We start from the raw sequence: 21,236 nt of genomic DNA on the forward strand, positions 1-21,236 counted from the left end.
TGGTCACCCTCTGATTGGCGCCTTCAATATATATTCATTATGTCAGTGTGCAACACTGTCAGCAGAGTCCTCGAACCAACAAGGTGTATAAATATTCCAGTATGAAAATGCTCCCAGTGCTATTGCTTGGTGCTTAACTCGGAAGGTTTTTTTTTAAAAAAATACGCTTAGGACGTGGCTGTCGCTGGCTGGTCGGAATTTGCCTGCCTCTAGTCGCACTTGAGAAAGTGGCGGTGAGTTGCCTTCTTGAACTGCTGCAGTCCCTATGCAATAGGTTGGCCTTCAGGGAGGGAATTCCAGGATTTTACCAGCAACACTAAACGAGCGACGACATACTTCCACGTCCGGCTGGTGAGTGACTTGGAAAGGAACTTGGAAGGTGGTGGTGTTGTTCCCTGCTACCTCTGTCTTTCTAGATGGAAGTGGTCGTGGGTTTGGAAGGTGCTTTAAAAGGATATTTGGTGAATTTCTGCAGTGCATCTTGTGGATAGCACACATTGCTGCTCCTGAGCGTGGGTCGTGGAGGGAGTGGATGCTTGTGGATGTGGCGCTCATCAGCGCTGCTTTGTCCTGAGTGGTGTCAAGCTTCTTGAGTGTTATTGGACCTACACCCATCCAGGCAAGTAGTTCGCATCACATATTCCATCACATTTCTGATTTATATTTGTAGATAAGCTTTGGGGAGGCAGGAGGTGAGTTACTGGCTGCAGTATTCCTAGTCTCTGACCTGCTCTCAACCACTGTCTTTATGCAGCAAGACCAGTTGAGTTTCTAGTCAATGGTGTTGTGGGTAAATCACTACAGTTACCTTTAATTTGTCTACTTATTAAAGAATCTCTCATAAAATCAAGTACTAAAACAATGATTTAAATTTTATTGCATGTAGCAACCAAAATAAGACCCTTCAAGCTAAGCCTGACAATGCAACTTGACTATTGAAAGCAAGGTGTAGAGCTGGATGAACACAGCAGGCCAAGCAGCATCATAGGAGCAGGAAGGCTGACATTTTGGGCCTAAACCGTTCATCAGAAATGGGGGAGGGGAAGGGGGTTCTGAAATAAATAGGGAGAGAGAGGGGGAGGGGGAGGTGGATAGAAGATCTGAACCCCCCCTTCCCCCTCCCCCATTTCTGATGAAGGGTCTAGGCCCGAAACGTCAGCCTTCCTGCTCCTATGATCTGCTTGGCCTGCTGTGTTCATCCAGCTCTACACTTTGTTATCTCAGATTCTCCAGCATCTGCAGTTCCTACTGTCTCTGCAACTTGACTATTACCTGATTAATGGTGGAATTTAGCCATGATCCCAACCAACACTGTGTCTGTGGAGGTGTTCAGGGTTTGATCCTTGTGCAGTGTTGTTCTTCAAAGTTCTGCTCATGAAGGATTCTGCAGTTGGATTCTTATACAGTTTTTTTTGCCCTTCAGGTCTATGGGGTGACATTACTGATAATCTTTTAGATTCTTTCATCCAAAACATTGACTACTTCTCTGAAAACATCAAGTCTGCAGTTTGCCTTCTTATCAGAAGTAGTTTCCCTGTTTTTTTGTTACATTTAGCATTGACTGTCTGTTTGAAGACACAGCTTTCCTTTGATTAATTCCTTAAATTCTTCTGCAGGGCAGTCATTTGACCTTGTGGCACAAATCAGCCAGTTGTCAAGCAGGTGTCAAAACAGTTTTGTTCATGTAGCTTTGACTCCTTCATCTCCCAGGCATGGCTAATTGCTTTCAGTTCCTCTAAAAGTTTGTCCTTGTCCTTTAATAGTTTATGCCAGACAGAGTTATTGCTGATTCCTTTGTGTGTAACAGTTTATCTTTGATTCTTTCAATCCATGAACAATTATGAAAAGTCTGAACTGTACTGTCATAGACCCTTCTCTTTATTAGTTATTTTTTAATATGATGAACAAACACTAGTACAATTGATCATTTTCCACCTGATCGGTTTGTATCCAAGGTGGGTTTCTACACCATGTGCAATTTAAAAATGCACCATTTCATTATGCAGTATAGATATATGCAAATCAATAATCAATATTTGAAGTACAGAATAAGGATTAATAAATAAATCAGAAACATGCCAATAAAGACATTAAGTATTACTGTGAAATACCACAATGCAATACCCATTGTAGTTTTAAGATTCTTACTTCTTAATGGAACTAATTTCCTTTTCAACTGCTGTATTTGTTGCTGATGCTAATGGCAAAAAGCGATAGTAATGGAAACAAGATAGACCCAAGTACACAGAGTCATAGTAACAAGGTGTGAAATAATATGAACCCATGTGGCCGTATGTGTTACTTCCCCCAATTCCAGATGTCATCCTGCCAAGAATGTTCCTTAATGTTTTTAACAGCTGCCTTGATTCTCTGACTATTCTGCTAAAAGGGATTTTGAGAAAGGTATACCAGTTACAGTTAAGTGTAACTCGTGTACCTTTCTCAAAATCCCTTTTATTTCTTCCAAATGTTCTCTTTGCAGGCCAATATGGACCTTATAGTTTTGCCAATAAGGTGTAACCATTTCTCTAGCTGAGCCAGTCACGTCAAAAGTCATAGATTTTCTCCTCCTGATGTTAATCGATTCAGTTGTTCCTACGTGCATGGGCATTTTGGGTAAATGCAAAATGTTGAATCAGTGATGGGACAAGGCAAGTTATGATAATGATATTCTTTTACGGTAATCTCATCTTCCCGCATACCCAACTCTGATTTATGTTCTCTCAAATGGTACTTGAAATTTCAAGAGTACATAAACATAGAACTGTACAGCACAGGAGCAGGCCTTTTGGCTCACAATGTTGTGCTGAACATGATGCCAACTTAAACTAATCCCTTCTGCCTGCCTTTGGTTCATATCCCTCTAGTCCTTGTATATTCATGTGCTTATCTAAAAGTCCCTTAAATTCCCCTATTGTATCTGCCTCCACTACCACCCCTGGCAGTGTGTTCCAGACTCCTACCACTCTGTTTTTTTAAAAAAAAAACATGCCCCTCATGACTCCTTTGAACTTCTCCCCCCTCTCGCCTTAAATGCATGCCCCGTAGCATTAGACTTTTCTACTCTGGGAAAAAGATTCAACCCTATCTATGCATCTTATAATTTTATATAGACTTCTATGAAGCCCTCAGCCTCTGCTGCTCCAAAGAAAACAACCCAAGTTTTTCTAGCCTCTCCTTATAGGTGAAACCCTCTAATCCAGGCAGCATCCTGGTAAATCTCTTCTGCACTCTGTCCAAAGCCTCCACATCCTTCCTGTAATGTGGTGACTTGTATTGAAAGCAATACCCTAAGTGTGGTCTAACCAAAGTCTTAAAAAGCTGCAACATGACATCCTGACTCCTGTGCTCAGTTCCCAACCAGTTAAGGCAAGCATGCCGTTTGATTTCTTTACCACCTGATCAACTTGGATGGCCACTTAGGGGGAGCTATGGACTTGAACCCCAAGATCCCTGTATACATCAGTGCTGTCTCGGGTCCTGCCATTAACTTATACTTTTCCTTAACATTTGATCTCCCAAAGTGCAGCACCTCACACTTTGCCAGATCAAATTCCATCTGCCATTTCTCCTCCCATGTCTGCAACTGATCAATATCTCGCTGTTTCCTTTGACAACCTTCTATACTATCCACAACTCAACTGATCTTTGTATCGTCTGCACGTCTAACCCACCCATCTACATTTTCTTCCAAGTCATTAAGATATATCACAAATAGCAGAGGTTCCAGTACAGAGCCCTACGGAACACCACTAGTCATGGACTTCCGACCTGAAAAACACCCTTCTATCTTCTATGGGAATGTCAATTCTGAATCCATATGGCCAAGTCATCATGGATCCCATATATCTTAATCTTCTCGATGAGCCTACCATGAGGGACATTGTCGAAAGCTTTACTAAAGTTCATGTAAACAACATCCACTGCTCTATCTTCTTTGATCACCTTTGTCACCTCAAAAAAATTCAAACGAGTTAGTAAGACATGACCTGCCCTGCACAAAGCCATGCTGACTGTCCTACATAGGTCGTACTTTTCCAAATGTGCACAAATCCTTTCCCTAAGAATTCTCTCCAATAGCTTCCCAACCACTGACGTGAGACTCGCCGGTCTATAGTTTCCTGGATTATCCTTATTTCCCTTCTTGAACAGAGGAACAACATTAGTTGCTCACCAGTCTTCTGGGACCTCTCCAGTGGCTAGTGAGGATACAAAGATCTTGGTCAAGGCCTCAGCAATCTCCTGTCTTGCCTCTCTCAATAACCTGAGATAGATACCTTAGGATCCTGGGGACTTATCCAACTTAATGGTCTTCATGAGATCCAACACCACTTCTTCCTTGATCTCAAAATGCCCTAACATATTAGCATGCTCCACACAAAGCTCACTATCCTCCATTTTCTTTCTCCTGGGGGAATACTGAGGCAAAGTACTCATTTAGGATCTCATCCACATCTCCTCTCTGCTAGCATAAGTTTTCCTCCTTTATCCTTGAGTGGTCTTACCTTCTCCCTAGTTATCCTCTTAATTTTTAATGTATCTATAGAATGCCTTGAGATTCTCTTTAACCCTACTTGCCAAGGTCATTTCATGGTCCCTTCTTGCTCTCCTAATTCCCTGCTTGAGTTCTTTCCTGCTAAGTACAGTTAACTGTTTCATTACCACTGGACTCAAATTGCATGTGGCTTGTGTAAATGGCTGTGGGACAAACAATAGTTTTATCAGTCTGCTGGCATTCCTTAAATGCTGCCCCTTCAGCTCTTACTAGCCTCTGACCTGCTCTTGGGGTAACTGAGTTTATGTGGCAAGTCCAGCTGAGTTTCTGGTCAGTGGTAATCCCAGTGATGTTGATAGTGGGGGATTCAGTGATGGTAACACCATTGAATGTCAAGGAGCAGTGGTTAGATTGTTTCTTATTGGAAAAGGTCATTGCCTGCCATTTGTGTAGTTCGAATGTTACGAAGATTTTATGTAAGTTGTGACTAACATCTTCCACTGTCCTGCCACCTGCTGAAATTTGAAATTTCAGAAGAAGTGTATATTCTAGTTCGTACTTTTTACAGTTGGCAGATTTTTTTAAAAATGAGTTTGGTGGCTAAATTAGCTTCAGGCAAAACAATGCATTTTTATAATTATGCAAAAAATACAACATGGGCTGAAAATCAGTTGCAGAATTAATATGAAATTCTAGATGGAGTTTATTTCTAACTCGAATGATAGCTATGATATAAACATACATGAAAAACATTATCACCAGTCCTTTTAAATGAATTACCAATTTACATTGATCCCAAAAAGAATGTTTCCTGACACTTTAAAATGCCTTGATACTAAGTCCGAGTCTCAGCTTTGAATGTGCTTTATGATTGAGAATCAGTAGCCTTCAGGAGTAGGGAATTGTTCTCATGTAGCCCAAAGTAATAGTCCCATTACCTTGTAATTACATCCTCTGTTTTAGATATTCCAGCTAGAGAAATAGCCTTTCAGGTTTGTTTCAGTTAGATCACTTTTTTTGATTCAAATCCCCCAAGAGATTATCTTATTGAATCGGTCCTCCTAGGACAACCCTTTCATTTCCAGGAATCAACCTAGTGAGTTTTCATTGAATTCACCTCCAAGGTGAATTCATTCTTCCTCAGACACAAACACCAAAAGTGTGGACTCACCAAATTTCTGTGCAAAAGCATTCAACTTTTACAAAAGGGAAGAAAAAACTTCCACTTGGTAAAAATAAGACATCTTCCATTTAATGTGCTGTTCCTGAGTTCTCGCGTCTCTCATAGCAGGCATATCCTTTCAGAATCTGCGCTGTTAAATCCCCTCAGAATCCAGTGAGTCTTAATAAGATAACCTCTTATTCTTCTAAACTTCAGTGGTTGCAGGCCCAGTCTGTCCAACCATTCAGCACAAGATAAACCCAACTGTTTGCTCTCATCCCCCAAATTCTAGTTAACAACCAAGTAAGCCATCTCTCCTTCTCTGAATAGTTTTTTTGTGCATTTACATCCTTTCCTAAATGAAGCAGAAACTGTACACCATGCTCCCAGAGGTGGCCTCACCAATGTCCTCCATAATTGTAAGAAACAATCCTTGGTTTTTTTTATTTCAATTCCCTTGCACAAAACAATAAGTTTACTTATCTTCCTAATCACTTGCTGTACTATTAATATAGTGATTTAACAACCAGAAAATCCAGATCTCTCCATACCTCTGCAATCTCTCAATTTAAATAATATACTGCTTTTCTATTTTTCCTGTCAAAGTGGACAGGTTCACAATTTCCCACATTACACTATATCTGCTAAATGCTTACCCACTCATTTAAAGCGTCTGCAAAGGCATATCGAGAGGTTATCTACTCTTCACAACTTACTTTCCTAACTACCTTTGTGTCATCAGCAAATTTAATTTAGTAATCATACATTTGGTTCCTTAATCCTTGTCATTTGAAATTAGTTATGCCTTCTAGAAATCTAAGTACAGCACAACAGGTTCCCCTTTATTCACATGAATTAGATTTTTTGAGGAAGGGTTGTAATAGTAGGGGGTCTTAACTTTCCTAATGTCGACTGGGACTGCCATAGTGTTAAGGGTGTGGATGGACAGAAAGTTCGTTCCAAACACACAGCACTCCCTGTGTTTTTAAAAAAACAAAAGCCCCCATGTCTTTTTTTAAAATCTTTCTCCTCTCACCTTAAAAATATGCTTCCTAGTCTTGAAATCTCCTACCCGATGGAAAAGACACCTGCCATTCACTTTATCGATACCCTCCATGATTTTATAAACTCTATAAGGTCACCCCTCAACCTCCTACGCTCCAGTTGGGGAAAAAAAAAGTCCCAGCCTCTCTTTATATCTCAAACCCTCCATTCCTGGCAAAACTCTGGTAAATATCTTCTGAACCATCTGCAGCCTAATGATATCCTTCCTAGAACAGGGCGACTATATCTGGACACAGTACTCCAGAAGAGATGTTACCAATGTCCTGTAGCACCTCAATGTTATGTCCTAACTTCCGTATTCAATAGTCTGAACAATGAAGGCAAGCGTGCTAAATGCTGCCTTAACCACCCCCTCTATTTATGGCACAAAATCCAGCCCTTGTTTGTTTTACCAAAATGCCATACGTCACATTTATCCAAATTAAACTCCATCTGCCACTCTTCAGTCCATTGACTCAATTGATCAAGATTTCTTTGTAATCTTAGATAACCTTCTTCACTATCCACTATACCACCAATTTTGGTGTCATCTGCAAACTTCCTAACCATGCCTTCTATAGTCTGTTCTAAATTATTTATATAAATGACAGACAAAAGTGGATCCTGCAGCAATCCTTGTGGAACACTGCTGGTCACAGGCCTTTGAGAGAATTTAATTGTTAACTGCATTGTTATGGATCTGGAGTGACCTGTAGGCCAGACCAGGTAGAAATGGCAGATTTCCTCCCTGAAGGACAGTAGAGAACCATGTATATTTCACATCAATCGATGATAGTTTCATGGGTATCATTCCTGAGGCTAGTTTACAGTTCTAGATTTTTAAAACTAAATTGCAGTGAATTCAATTTAAATTCCACAAGCTGCCATGGTGAGATTTGAAAAACCCCCTGTTTTCAAGGCCCCTAAAGATATGGAAGATATGAAATTAGCTGTTAAAATTACCATTTTAATCAAGTAACATTGAAACTCAGTGATATGTTAAAAAAACTTGCATCTCTTGTTTTATTCACATGATGAATTATTGCATGATAACTTCATGTATTGCAGATGAAGCATTACCTGAGAAGTGCTCAGTTTAAAAAGTGGAAAGAGCTAGACTTGAAATACACAAACCATTTTTCGGTTGCTTGCTTTGAGCAACAAAACAGTGGGAAAGCAACATGAACAAAACAGAGGAGGATACATAAAGCTTCTTTCTCCTTCCCCTTTGATCTCAGTAAGCCATTGCTGGTGGGGAAAAAAATTCAACTTGAAAAAACCTCCATTGACTGAGAAATCAAGGATATTTGTAAACTTTGCCTCTTCCGAGGAAATCACTAAATAGCGGGGACTTGGGTTTCGCTCTGAGGACTGAAAGACTCTTCAAAAACTGTAAACTGCAACTGCTTTCATGTTGCTGTCTGTGCTAAATACAGCTCCTTTCCCATCACCTTTGTTAGCTTGTTAGAACACCCCGTGTTCTACGTGTGTTTGTTGTAACACTTTTGAGGGGTAATAAAATTCCACTCCTTTTCACTCATGAAAACCATGGAATTGGCTCACCTTCATCCTTGATCTGGTTAACTAAGTTTAATTGAAGTGTGATTAAATGTGTTAAAGAGGAACAAATACGCAGGATATTTGTTGTGATTGGCATGATTAAACAAAGATTAATCTTCTCATCTATTCATAACAATATTAAGAAAGATGAGGAATGAGAGTATACCACAGTTACAGGATGTCTTGTAGCATTGATAAAAGTGGTTTTAGTGTTGTGGTAAGCAATGTTGCTTGCCACATGGAAGTTTCCATGCAGACTTGAAGGCAGTTGCATAGCTGTATTATCACTAGACTATTAATTCACAAACTCAGCTAATGTTTTGGAGACCTGGGTTTGAATCCCACCACAGCAGATGGCAGAACTTGAATTTAGTAAAAAATATCTGGAAGTGAAAATTTACTGATTACCAGGAAACCGTTGTCAATTGTCAGAAAGACCCATCTGGTTCACTAATGTCCTTCAGAGAAAGAAATCTGCCATTCTCACCTGATCTGATCTACATGTGACTCCAGACGAACGGCAATGTGGTTGACTCTCAATTGCCCTCTGAATGGCCTAGCAAGGCACTCAGTTGCATCAATCAGTACACAGCCTGAACAAAGAAATGAAACTGGACGGACCAACTGGCATTAACCTAGGCAATGAAAAACACAATGGTAGAAACAGCCCTGTTGACCTGCAAATTCTTCCTCGCATCTAGCGGCTAGTTCCAGATGTGAGCAACTGCTCAGCAATAACCTGCTTAGCTGTCCGAGGATCTGTGGCAAATATCTGCAGTGCATCTTATAGATGGTGCACACTGCTGCTACTGAGCATCAGTGGTGGAGGAAACAGCTGCTTTGTCCTAGATGGCGTCAAACTTGTTGTGTTATCGGAACTGTACCCATTCAGGCAAGTGGGGAGTATTCCATCACACTTCTGACTTGTGCCTTATAAATGATAGACAGGCTCTGGGAGTCAGGTGGTGAGTTACTTGCCACAGTATTCCTAGCTTCTGACTTGCTCTTGTAGTCACTGTTTATGTGGTGAGTCCAGTAGAGTTTCTAGCAACTGGGGGCGGGCAATAAAATGCTGGCCAGCCAGTAACACCCACATCCCATGAATGAATTTAAAAAAGACTAAGCACACGTTACCACTCCCCATTTAAGTTCCGGTGTATGTGCAAGCCTCAAAATATTTTGAAGTCCTGCGCCCTTAAGTGAAAAGGCTGTAGAAAGCAAGACAGTATTAATGACAGGACAGACATCTGGATGGAGTTCTGGAAAAAAATTGTCTCCCCTAAATCATGACCCATTTTCGAAGAATTTGAAGAAGGAATGCAAATCAGATAGGTTTTTACAGGAAGTAAGTGGTATAACAGTTCTGAACGAGATGTCTACATTCACATTATGTTGCAACACATCAGAAGAATAGGGTTCATCTTGGGTGTGGGGAGGGCAGACGCTGTTATTTCCTGAAGTTTCAAGTAGCCGTAAATAATGATGGTTATTCCTCAACTGAAAAAGAATATCTAAACGTAATCTAGGTGCGACTATATCTCTAAGCATGTTGTCCTCAACCTGATTTACTGCATATTCTGACATTGGGAATAATTTAAATCAGCTTGACAAAAATATTTATTACAACAGAGTACAACATAATCCACTGTTGATACGGTGTAGAGCTGGATGAACACAGCAGGGCAAGCAGCATCAGAGGAGCAGGAAAGCTGACGTTTTGGGTCGAGACCCTTCTTCAAAAATTTCTACCTGAAACGTCAGTTTTCCTGCTCCTCTGATGCTGCTTGGCCTGCTGTGTTCATCCAGCTCTACACCGTGTTATCTTAGATTCTCCAGCATTGGCAGTTCCTACTATCTCTATAATCCACTGTTGCTTTGTTTCCAACTAGAAATATAAAGACGTTTTCACATAAGAAATAAATGCACTCTAGTTTTGGTTCTTTTAAGTGTTAGATTGGTAACATCCTAATTGGATGGGGCAGTAATAGGTTAACCTAACAAAAGTGAAGTAGTTTTATTTAGTTTGGTGGCTATCCGTTTTAAATCCATTCATAATACATAAAGTAGGTAGAAAGTGAAATCCCATACTCCTACCTGGATTGTTACAATGAATTTCAGGTTTTAAGGGAGAGGCCACCACGTTCAAACAAGCATGTACTTGTTCAGGTTATAGTTGTTTTCTTTCGAATCTGGATATTATTTATTTAATTCTGTAATGTATGTGTCTGAATTCAACTGAATGCAAATGAGTTGAGAAACTCTGTTTTTAGGAATTTTGGTTCAATTTCCACAATGGTAAGAAAAATATAAAGAAACTGTCAATTTACAGCAATGGTACTTTAGGCACAAAAAAATGTTCACTATGATGAGTTTGACATTCTCTTTTCAAATGTATTGTTTATAGTAGCTGTTTATATGCCTCACTTCTTTTGCAGTAAGTTCTGTTTAATAACTTAAATCTTAAATGATATCTGTTGTATTACCTTCTTGGTTATTGAAAATGGGGGAGGAATTATGTAAGGGCACAAAGTAGTTCGGTTGGTTACTTGAAAGGTTTCCTGTTTGTTTTCTTAGGTATGTTTCCCAAAGCTCACCTAAATATTAAGACTAATGAAGATACCATCTAAGACACTGACAATTGAAACTCTACCACAAAAAATGATAATGTTAGAATGTAGTGTGAAGGAATTCAAAAATGCAATATACACTTGACTTTACTCTTTCTCCTTCTATATGCAAGATGCTAAAAATTCCTGGATCTCTGGATTCACAATCTTTCAGTAATAGATCAAAGCTGTGACTTGTTTAACTAATGGACTATTGATTGTACAGTGATGTTAGCACTGAAACCTGTTTAATTTGCTTTCTATGACCTCAGGCTTGGGAGCTTTTTTTAGCTGTGTTACTTAGAATTGAGGAATTGGAGGTAGTCTTTTGGATTGAATTGTGATTGAGAAATCGTGGATGTCTGTTGTTCTTAGTGCTGAGTAGCTCGACGGGTGGAGCGGTTTTGGGGGTTTGGGAGAGATAATAGTCTCGGGAGCAAGTGGTAGAAGTGTAAGTCAAGAGTTGGTGTAAACATGTCATCAGAAAACATGTTAGGGAGTTTCAGTGGCTTGGAAACCTATCTTGACCATTAAGTTTTGCAGAGGTAACATTTTGATTTTCTTCACCCCACTTTGAATCTCAAAGCAGAAGTATAACGCCGCCCGGTATCACAACACTCACGGTGAATTTCTGTTTCTTGGTAAGTGTTGAGCTTAAGACAGTAAAAACTGCTGACTACGTCATTTGACGTATAAACTTCACATCATAGCTAATCTAAACGATTTATGTTACCGATGATAGATATCGTGTTATTTTCAGATTATTTAAATAAAATATTCTGATCTGACCTTCTGATTCTGTCCTGAATATCACAGACTATATTGTTTATTTTTAGTTAGAGAAACTAGGAGAGTATATAGCTTGGAGTTAATATCATTGGAGTGGGGGAATTCAGCCTGTTATTTCTCTGAGAAAAAAATTTGCTAGTCCTGTAGGTCCTCACTTAAAATTGTGGCTGTGTTCCTAAAAAGTCATGATTTTTTTTTTTTTAGCCACTTGAAATGAAACGTTGGTTCACTTATGTTAAAACTGTAGTTAGATGTTGTAGGACCTTTCTTACCAGAAAGAAACAAATATTAAAAATTTATACCCTAAATTACTACATTAGCCAATGAAATAGCTTTCAAAAAGAAATAAGGTTAAACATCTGAAAGTAAAACGTAACGTGCTGTTTACAGTTCCTCTTTCTTGCCAGTGATCCTGCTTCCCAAAACTCCTGCTCCCCGATGCCCCTGGTCATTGTAGACTTTCCCTCCTACTGGACCCTCCGAATTGTGGCCTTTTTCCCCTCCATGAATTGCAGCCTCGGATGCTACCATGCTCCCAAGGCTCATTCCCATTCATTATTGCCCATGAGAGGATGGGCAACAAAGGCCAGTCACAAGAGCTATGCTTGCACGCTGTGAACAAAATTTTTAAAAGAAACTAAATGACACAGGCATATTTTTCAGGGGAAACTAAACTACTTTGGAAAAGCATTATGAAGCTTTACAGATTTGCATAATGCTACGACCATGAGTCAGAACCTGCAAAATAACTTCTGGATATTTTTAGCTTTTAATTTCAAAATGTGTTTTTCAAAGATGACTGGTACAAAGTCAAAATGACTACAGATATGGAAGAATTCTGTGGACCAATGGGATGTAACACCTAAATGTGTCAAAGAAACCCCAAAAAGACCACGCTGTGATTTCTTATGACTACAAACTTAGTGACGGGCTGAAACCTCTGTTCAACAGCAAGCTAGCCCTTTGTCCCAAGCTGCAGACATATTGTGTGTGTTTTTTTTTCCCTATGACAACTGCACAACGACAACGGTTAAAAAGTGAGTTTCAGTTTTACTGGAGGGAGTGAATGTTCATGTGTGCTTCAGTCTGTGTTTGAGTGATAATGTATTGTGAAGGTCACGGTTGAAGAACTACACCCAAGTTATGCTTGTGTTGCTGGTGAAGACATTCTCCCATTCTGAGAGCTAGAAGTCAGCTAGCTAGCAGACCAACAACAGGAAGATCCTCTCTCACTGAGTACCGCAAACCAGTCGAAATAGGAATCGGGACAAAGCAGCATACAAAATGAAGAATCACAAAGCCAAAGATTCAATTAGCCACGGCAAAACTACCAGTAACAAAGCCACAAAGTTCAACTGCTCTTTGCAAGCAATTTAAAGACCGATTTGACATTTGGATATTTTAAATCAATCTACATGTTATGACACCCCACTGAAGCAGCTGCGACTTGAATCTGTGCCTTCTGGCCCAGAGGGAGGGACACTACCGCTGCACCACAAGAGCCCCTGATCGCTATATATGATTAATTGATTAATTGTTGTCACATGTACTAAGATACAATGAAAAGTGTAGTTTTGCATGCTAAATAGGCAGATCATATCATACAAAGTGCATCAGGGTAGCAGGACAGTGCAGAATAGAGTTATAGCCACAGAAAAGGTGCACAGAGAGATCATAATTAACATTTTAAGAGGTTTGTTCAAAAGTCTGATAAGGGAAGAAGCTGTTCTTAAATCTGTTTATTCAACGTGTATCCAACATATAAAAACCGATAGAACTGTGGATGCTGTAAATCAGGAACAAAAACAAAGTTGCTGGAAAAGCTCAGCAGGTCTGGCAGCATCTGTGCAGGAGAAAACGGTTAACGTTTTGGGTCCAGTGACCCTTCCTCAGACCTCAGAACTGGTTCCTTTAAAAACTTCAGTTCATTTGGATCAGGGAGAAAGGTAGCCACAAGGGCAAGATCTTTTTCTAACCTCCGAAAAGGTGGATAAATTAAGAAGGGGAGGCCAGTTCATTCCTCCTTGGCTGGGAGCTTAACACTTCTGGGTATCCCACCTGAAACTGTAATGAATTGGGAAACCTTACCTAGCATCTAGATATAACAATAACAATAACAATATTCTGATCAGGGAGGATGTGGCGTGTTTATGAAATGCAATATGTGGTGTTGGGTATAAAGTTGAATGCCCATCAATTACTTCAAGCTCTAATTCAGTGCCTTGTATCCAGAGGATTGAATAGCTTCACTGTATCTCCTCTGAACTAATTTAGTAGCCAGCATAATTCAGTTGAATTGAGATACCAAAAACAGCCACTAATTTTTTGAAATTATCGCCATTATTAGGTATAATCCTCCAGAATAAATTATTGATTTTTGCCTTGTCAACTTAGTTTTGGTGCAAGACAATTAAGCAATGCAAAACAATACAGCTGTGTATGCCCGTGTACCTGTGTGTATATCTATCAGAGGAGTCAGGATGGATAGGCTGTTTGCTCCTCAATACAGCTGAAGCTTGTAGAAAGTTTTTTAGCTTTGTCGAAGGAGAGTTCAACTTGATTGGGAGACAGCCATCAAGATGAAACATTAAGCAGGTCAATGTGCACATAGAGGACTGGAGAGGCAAATAGCATGAGAGTCAAGATCATTCAAAAATATAAAGGGACCAGTCAAAGGCAAAATGTGAAACAGGTCAAGATATGTTTTGGATTGATGCAGTGGGAGTGTCCTTACCCTTGACCGCGAGGCCCAACTTCAAGTTGCACCTGCTGCAGAGGTGTGTACTAACATCTCTGAACAGGTTGACTAGAAAAATAGGTTGAGTGTAAGTACATGTAGAATGGTAAATGAAGTTTTCTTTTCTGTTTCTTGTGAAATGATCTGTAACCAGTGAACATGAGTGCCTGAGGAAAGCTGTGACTCTTTAGGGACCAAAAATGATGTATTCTTACGGCAAGACACCAGATGATGAGGCTGAGGATGTAGATGAAGAAGTAAACGAATGATTTCCATCTGTTTTCACCAGAAATCAATGCTGCAAACGTGGTAGTAAAGAATGAGAGAGTAATTATACTGGACAGGATAAAAATAAAGAAGAGGTCCTTAAAAGGTTGGCAATCCTCAAAAGAGAAATGTAACCTGATCTGGATGGAATGCATTCCAAGTTATTGAGAAAAGGGTGGAAATTCTGAGGGTCTTTCCACACACTTTCAGTTCCATTTTAAGTATGGAGATTATTCCAGAGAATTGAAAATTGCACCCTGTTCAGAGAAGATGAGCAGAATAAATTTGGTAATCGGAGGCCAATGGCCCTATTATCTGTGGAAGATTTTGGAAACTACAGGAAAAAAATTAATTGGTATTTGAAAAGTTGTGGACTAATAAATGAAAACACAGATTTGTTCAAGGCTGGCTATGTTTGATTAAGTTTAATCAAATTCATAAATGAAATAATGACTAAAGTAACGTGGTTTTTTTTTTAATATGAACTTTCAAATAGTATTGTCAAAAGTACTAAAAAATCAATTTGTTATAAGATTTAATGTGACATTGGCAATATGGATACAAAATGGCTAGGGAGCAGAGAACAGAGTAATAATGGCTAATTGTTTCTCAGGCTGCAGGCCCTATAAATAGGTATTCTCCAAAGGTCGGTATGAGAAGCACTGTTCTTTTTAGTATTTATTAATGACCTGCAAGTTGTAGTGCTTGGTAGCCTGGTTGAGCAAAGCGATCCTTTAACTGGTCTGCATTTTTCTTTCCTGTTGAGAGCTGTTATCTGTCTGATTATGTCTGTCGGAGTTGTTTTTGGAATTCTGATAAGTCAGGCTGTAAAACACCATATTATCATAGCATAACAGCCATTTTTCTGTGGTTAACTTTTAATTATCATTCCACAGCATGGTGGCTCAGTGGTTAGCACTGCTGCCTCACAGCACCAGGGACCCAGGTCCAATTCCACTCTTGGGCGACTGTCCGTGTGGAGTTTGCAAATTTTCCCCGTGTCTGTGTGGGTTTCCTCTGGGTGCTCCAGTTTCTTCCCACAGTCCAAAAATGTGCAGGCTAAGTGGAAAAATGCCCATAGTGTTGAGGGGTGTGTCAGTTAGGTGGGTTACAGGGGGATGGGTCTGGGTGGGATGCTGTGTGTCGGTGTGGACTTGTGGGGCCGAAGGGCCTGTTTCCACACTGTAGGGATTCTATGATTCATTTATAGGTTTAATTGTGAGAATTTCTTTCGACTTTTGCAAGTTAAGGATGACTTTGCTTTGATCATGCTGAACACTTAGCAAAAATATAACCCACGCTCCAACCTTGTTAAATGTGGATGTTTCTAGCTCTTGACTCTAATTTGGACCAACTATGAAAAGACCCTTTGTTTTCATAGTAAAATGATTTTTACCTCTTTCTCCCCCATGCACAGCAGGTTTGTTGCAAACACCACTTTAATATATCTCTTGGCATTAAGGCATTTTCCTGCATATTTGACTTGATATTGGGCAATAATGATAAATTCTTGAGTATAAGAGATGTGCATTTTGCTTATGGGAGAAGCTGATGATGTTGAATCTGAGAGAAAATCTCATGCAGACATGAAACCTCTGAACAGGAGCTATGATAAGTCAAAGGACATAATGTCACAGGATAGCCACTGTATAAGATTGTAGCTTAACATAGTCCAAACCATTTATTAGTCTTTAGACCATAATGAGTTTGGAAATAATGTAACTTTTTGTGTTTCTAGGTGAGTTTTCAACTCTAAATTGGAATGGAGAAGATAGAGACAAGTAATGGCAATGAAGCTAATCACAACACAGCAACTCTTGTACTGCACCGGGCAAAGATGCCAGCCAGCGTCATCATCTCTACGGTTCTGTTCATTGCAGAAGCTGTAGCTGGTGGCTTTCTGTGTGCAGTGTACAGTCATTGGGGTGATTCATATTGGTTAGGACTAACTATCTCCTTCATGTTAGTACCATCTGTACTGGTACAGTTTACGTTGATCTTAATCCATCGTGAACTGGGCATGAACAGGCCTTTCATATTGCTGCTTCATCTTCTGCAGATGGGACCCATCATCAGGTTAGCAATGAGTGCAACTCATATAACGTTCATTATCAGTCAAAGCAAATAAAATATAATGTTTGCAACTTGTTAGTAGCACTATTAAAATATTTTGGCAAGATTTTGTGCTTATCAGCACTCTTAACAATTGTTTCGACCATGTGGTCAGTCTTGACTTCAAAAAGGTAAATCCCATTACATTTTTATAATTTTCCGTTTCCCTTGACATATCAAGGGTAGTTTTTTTGTGTGATGTATTTACACACATCAAGATTGATGAAACTTGAAACTACGCTTGAAACAAGTTGCACCTTAAAAGTCCTCAAAGTTTCATCCCACTTGTCTAGATAGAGTTGAAACACAAGCCCAAGTGGTGACAATAGTTGGGTAACATAATTTGCTAGTCAGTTTGAACTGGAACTTAATTTAGACCATGTTAGAATAGAAGCTGCAGAAATTTGAAAAATATGACCTATCATTTGGGATGTAAACCACCAGGTACTGGAAATTTACTAACCATTAGTCCCAATATTTTATTAATTACAATTTAGAGTCATAGAAAAATGCAGCACGGAAACAGACCCTTCAGTCCAACTTGTCCACACTTACCAGATATTCTATATAAATCTAGTCCCATTTGCCAGCATTTGGCCCAAATCCCCCTCAACCCTTCCTATTCATAAACCCATTCAGATGCCTTTTAAATGTAATTGTACCCTCCTCCACCTCCTCTGGCAGCTCATTCCATACATGCACCACATTCTGAGAGAAAAATGTTGCTCCTTAGGTCAGTTTTGTGTTGTTCCCCTCTCACCTTAAACCTATGCCCTCTAGTTTTGGACTCCCCAGCCCTGGGGAAAAGACCTTGTATATTTACCCTATCCAAAGCCCTCCTGATTTTATAAACCTTTATAAGGTCACCCCTCAGCCTCCAATGCTCCAGGAAAAATAGCCCCAGCCTATTCAGCCTCTTATAGCTCAAACCCTACAGCCCTAGCAACATCCTGATAAATCTTTTCTGAATCCTTTTCTAGTTTCGCGATCCCTTTCCTAAAGGAGGGAGACCAGAATTGCAGGCAGTACTTCAAACATGGCCTAACCAATGTCCTGTACAGTTACAACATGACCTCTCGACTCCTATACTCAATGCACTGTCCAAAAAAGGCAAGCATACCAAACTCTGCCTTTACTATCCTATTTACCTGTGACTCTACTTTTAAGGAACTATGAACCTGCACACCAAGGTTTCTTTGTTCAGCAACACTCCCCAGGACTTTACCATTAAGTGTATGAGACCTGCCCTGATTTGCCTTGACAAAATGCAGCACCTGACATTTATCTAAATTAAACTCTGTCAGTCACTCCCTGGCCCATTGGCCCATCTGATCAAGGTCTGATTGTACTCTGAGGTAACCACCTTCACTGTTCACTGCACCTCCAATTTTGGTGTCATCTGCCAACTTACTAACAATACCTTCCTTGCATACGAAATTCATCAAGTTCCTCCACTGGAGTTAATTTGGGTTGCCTTATTCTGGTAATCCTTTTCCTCTACTGTGAAAATTGATACTAAGTATCATTTCTCTGATTGGACCCATATTCCCCTTTACCATGTTTTTATCTTTTAATATTAAAACATTTCTTATTTGCATTGGTATTCATGATTTCCTTTTGTCATATTACCTTTTTGCCTCCTTGTTACTTATTTTCTATGCCTTTGCTGTTTCTTTTTTGATCATTGCGCCATCTTCCAAAAGATCTGTTCCTAAAATAAATTTCCCAATGGATGCTCAGCTACTGCACTATGGCCACAAAACTAAGGAGGCTCCAAGTTTTTTGGAATTTGCTGGTCATTTGGTGTCTTACATGTATAATGCCATTAGACTAGTGAAGATGTAAATCAACCAGCATTTCTGCTCTAGATCACTATCCCTTAACTGCTGTGGAAAATGTACGTGAAATTTGGAGGATTTGAAATGCTTTTTATGTCATCTCTGAAGAACCTTGGATTTATTTTAATATCCTGCCAACGTTTGCATATGGCGATTCAATTTTGGTTGAGGTAATAAATGGGTGCAACAATGGTTCATGCATTCAAGTTTTGGAAATAAGTTGCAAATTATAATCTACAAAATGCTTTTGTTAAAATCTATTCTTAATTGTCAAATGCTTGTAGTTGCCACTTTTTTGAGGCATAATTTTTTTTGGTCTTGTCATGTACTAGTTGCATTTACGTACATGTTTTCTCATCTGTTAGACTCTAGGTGTTACATTTTCTTTATTGAATTTTCTTACAACTCATTCACCTAAATTCTGTTTTAATACCCTTCCTCAAAAAAGGATAAGAAATTTCTTTATGTGGAGAATTCTCCAACCTGAATCAGTGGTAGATACCTTATTCTTAATAGTAGCTTCTAAAAGAGAAATGGATAAATTTTTGTGGCGGGGGGAGCAGTGAGTGGAATGGGGGAATCGGGAAGGGCAGAGGAATGGAACTGTAAATAGTGCATTTACGGAGCTAGCACTGGTTTCTTGGGCCAAATTCCTCCCTGTTTAATAACTTGACTTGCACCAAATCCTAACTATGACTTAGTCAGCTTAGTTGCACACAGCTTTCATTGTCCATCTTTTCCTAAATCTGTCTTTGCTCTGTCATTTGGAATTGAAGATCTTGCTATATTCTCTTTCAGAGCTTCTTATTGGATTTGACTGAACAACTTTAAACGGCATGAAGTTACTTGACAGTGTTATTAGGTAGAGCGTTCTACTCATGTTGACCTTTTATCTGGGCGCATTAAATACATTCAATCAATTGCCATGGAACTATTGTTTTTTTTAATTAAAAACAAGTGTTAATTATCAAGAATAATATTACATTTGTAAACTTATGAATTTTAAAAGTCACAACATATTTCCCATTTGAAATTGATCCTATTACATTAAAATAATCGTTTTGTAACATTTCAATTGCTTCTTGGTCACCAGCATCCCTTTACTTCCTACCACCAGCTATCTCCCTAGACATGATCCATCCAAAGGAGAAATCATACAAGCAATGTCTTTTTTATGACACACAATTTTTGACAGTAACCGTCCAGTTAATTCATCCAAAACTTAGTAATGCCATTGGAAGAAGCAGAAGTGTTGAAAGTGATAGAAACTAGACCCAGACCAAAGTGGAATTAGTGAAAGTGTTACATTGTTAGGCTTAAAATAATTTGATTATGCCAAAGTTATTCCAAATGTTATCTTTCATCCCTAAAGGATCAGACTGTTCATCTAGATGCATGATATCTGAACGTGCTACCCTCTAGTGTTGAACATAAATCTTTGCTGTAAAAGGATACAGCAGATACTAGTCTCTTGTGATTTCTGATTTCAGAAAGTGTAAACATAAATATCGTATTGGGCTTTGACTTACCTATAAGCAGCACTCTAACTGATGAATGAAATTTAAAATATCATTTCCACAATCATTCGTACCACCTGAAGGGTCAGAAAATGTTTACTGAATGCCAAAGGTATCCATATGAAGGTGCAGCTTTTCATAGATTTACATTTTAACCAGTTTAACAAGTGTAAAACTGAAATTCCTTTGTACTTACTGTAAGTATTACAATGAAATTAGGTCCTAATCTTAAACAAAATCCCAAAGGAAACAAGGTGAAACTCTGACCTCCAGGTATTAACAGAATTCTGTGGCTGCGTTAATGTGCAGTTGCCTTACTAGACAATATACAGAAAATACTGGAGAAATTAAGTTAAAGTTTCAGGTCAATGGTCTTTCATCAGACTTTAGATTTCCACAATTCACAGTATCACTGCTTTTGTTTTCATTATTTTGCTGGGCTTTTTCAGCACAATAGTTCAAGGTATTAAAATTAAGAGGAGGCATTTGGCCTTCCTTAGACCTCAAAGACACCAACAGTGACATGCACATCTGTACAGCCTTTACTATGGTAAAATTTTCAAAAGTCCTTCATCGAAGCATTATCAAACAAAGGTTAACACCACATTAGAGTGAATGACCAAAGGATTAGTAAAAGAAGGAGGTTTTGAAGAGTTTAGAGAGGGAATTCCAGAGCTTAAGGGCTTGGCAGCGGAAGGCAAGATTGGCAGTGGTTATTTGGTGAAACAAGTAAAATCAAGAATGCTAAAGAAGATGGAATTGTATGAACACAAAGGATTGGAAAGCCTTGGGTAAGATTACAATCTCATAGGACTGAAGGGACTGATAAAACCATTCAACAACTAGAGTGATTCCCTCCTTCTCAAACAAAAGTCAAATGTGATGGTTTACCCTCTTTACACCCACTTCTTACCACTCTTAGCACCGACAACCATGTCTTCCATTTGCATTATGCCTTGTTTAAACTGAGGATAGGCAGTGGAGTAATGGTGGTTCTGGGAATGGATTTATATTCTGAAGTTAAGACTTATTAGCATTCAAAATCAAAAGCATTTATGAAGAATTTTCACAAAGGAAGTTAAATAGTTTGTTCAGCTCACGATGGGCTA

General features: G+C 39.1%; 1 protein-coding gene across 8 annotated transcripts in view; it reads left to right on the forward strand.

The window, feature by feature from the left end:
• xkrx (XK related X-linked) overlaps positions 1–21,236 on the forward strand; it is a 48,266-nt gene that overhangs the window by 470 nt on the left and 26,560 nt on the right. For 2 of the 8 annotated variants that reach the window (XM_048604909.1, XM_048604914.1), the window contains exons 1-2: positions 70–351; positions 16,399–16,736. In XM_048604909.1, coding sequence (XP_048460866.1) covers positions 16,423–16,736 — 314 coding nt within the window. In that variant the 5' untranslated portion in view covers positions 70–351; positions 16,399–16,422. Of the gene's footprint in view, positions 1–69; positions 352–475; positions 620–9,411; positions 9,607–11,288; positions 11,509–16,398; positions 16,737–21,236 lie in introns of those variants that run through there. The other 6 variants (XM_048604910.1, XM_048604912.1, XM_048604911.1 and 3 more) reach the window with 5 other exon arrangements.

Source organism: Rhincodon typus, chromosome 14 (genome assembly GCF_021869965.1).
Source record: "Rhincodon typus isolate 14 chromosome 14, sRhiTyp1.1, whole genome shotgun sequence".
NCBI classification, from domain to species: Eukaryota; Metazoa; Chordata; class Chondrichthyes; order Orectolobiformes; family Rhincodontidae; genus Rhincodon; species Rhincodon typus.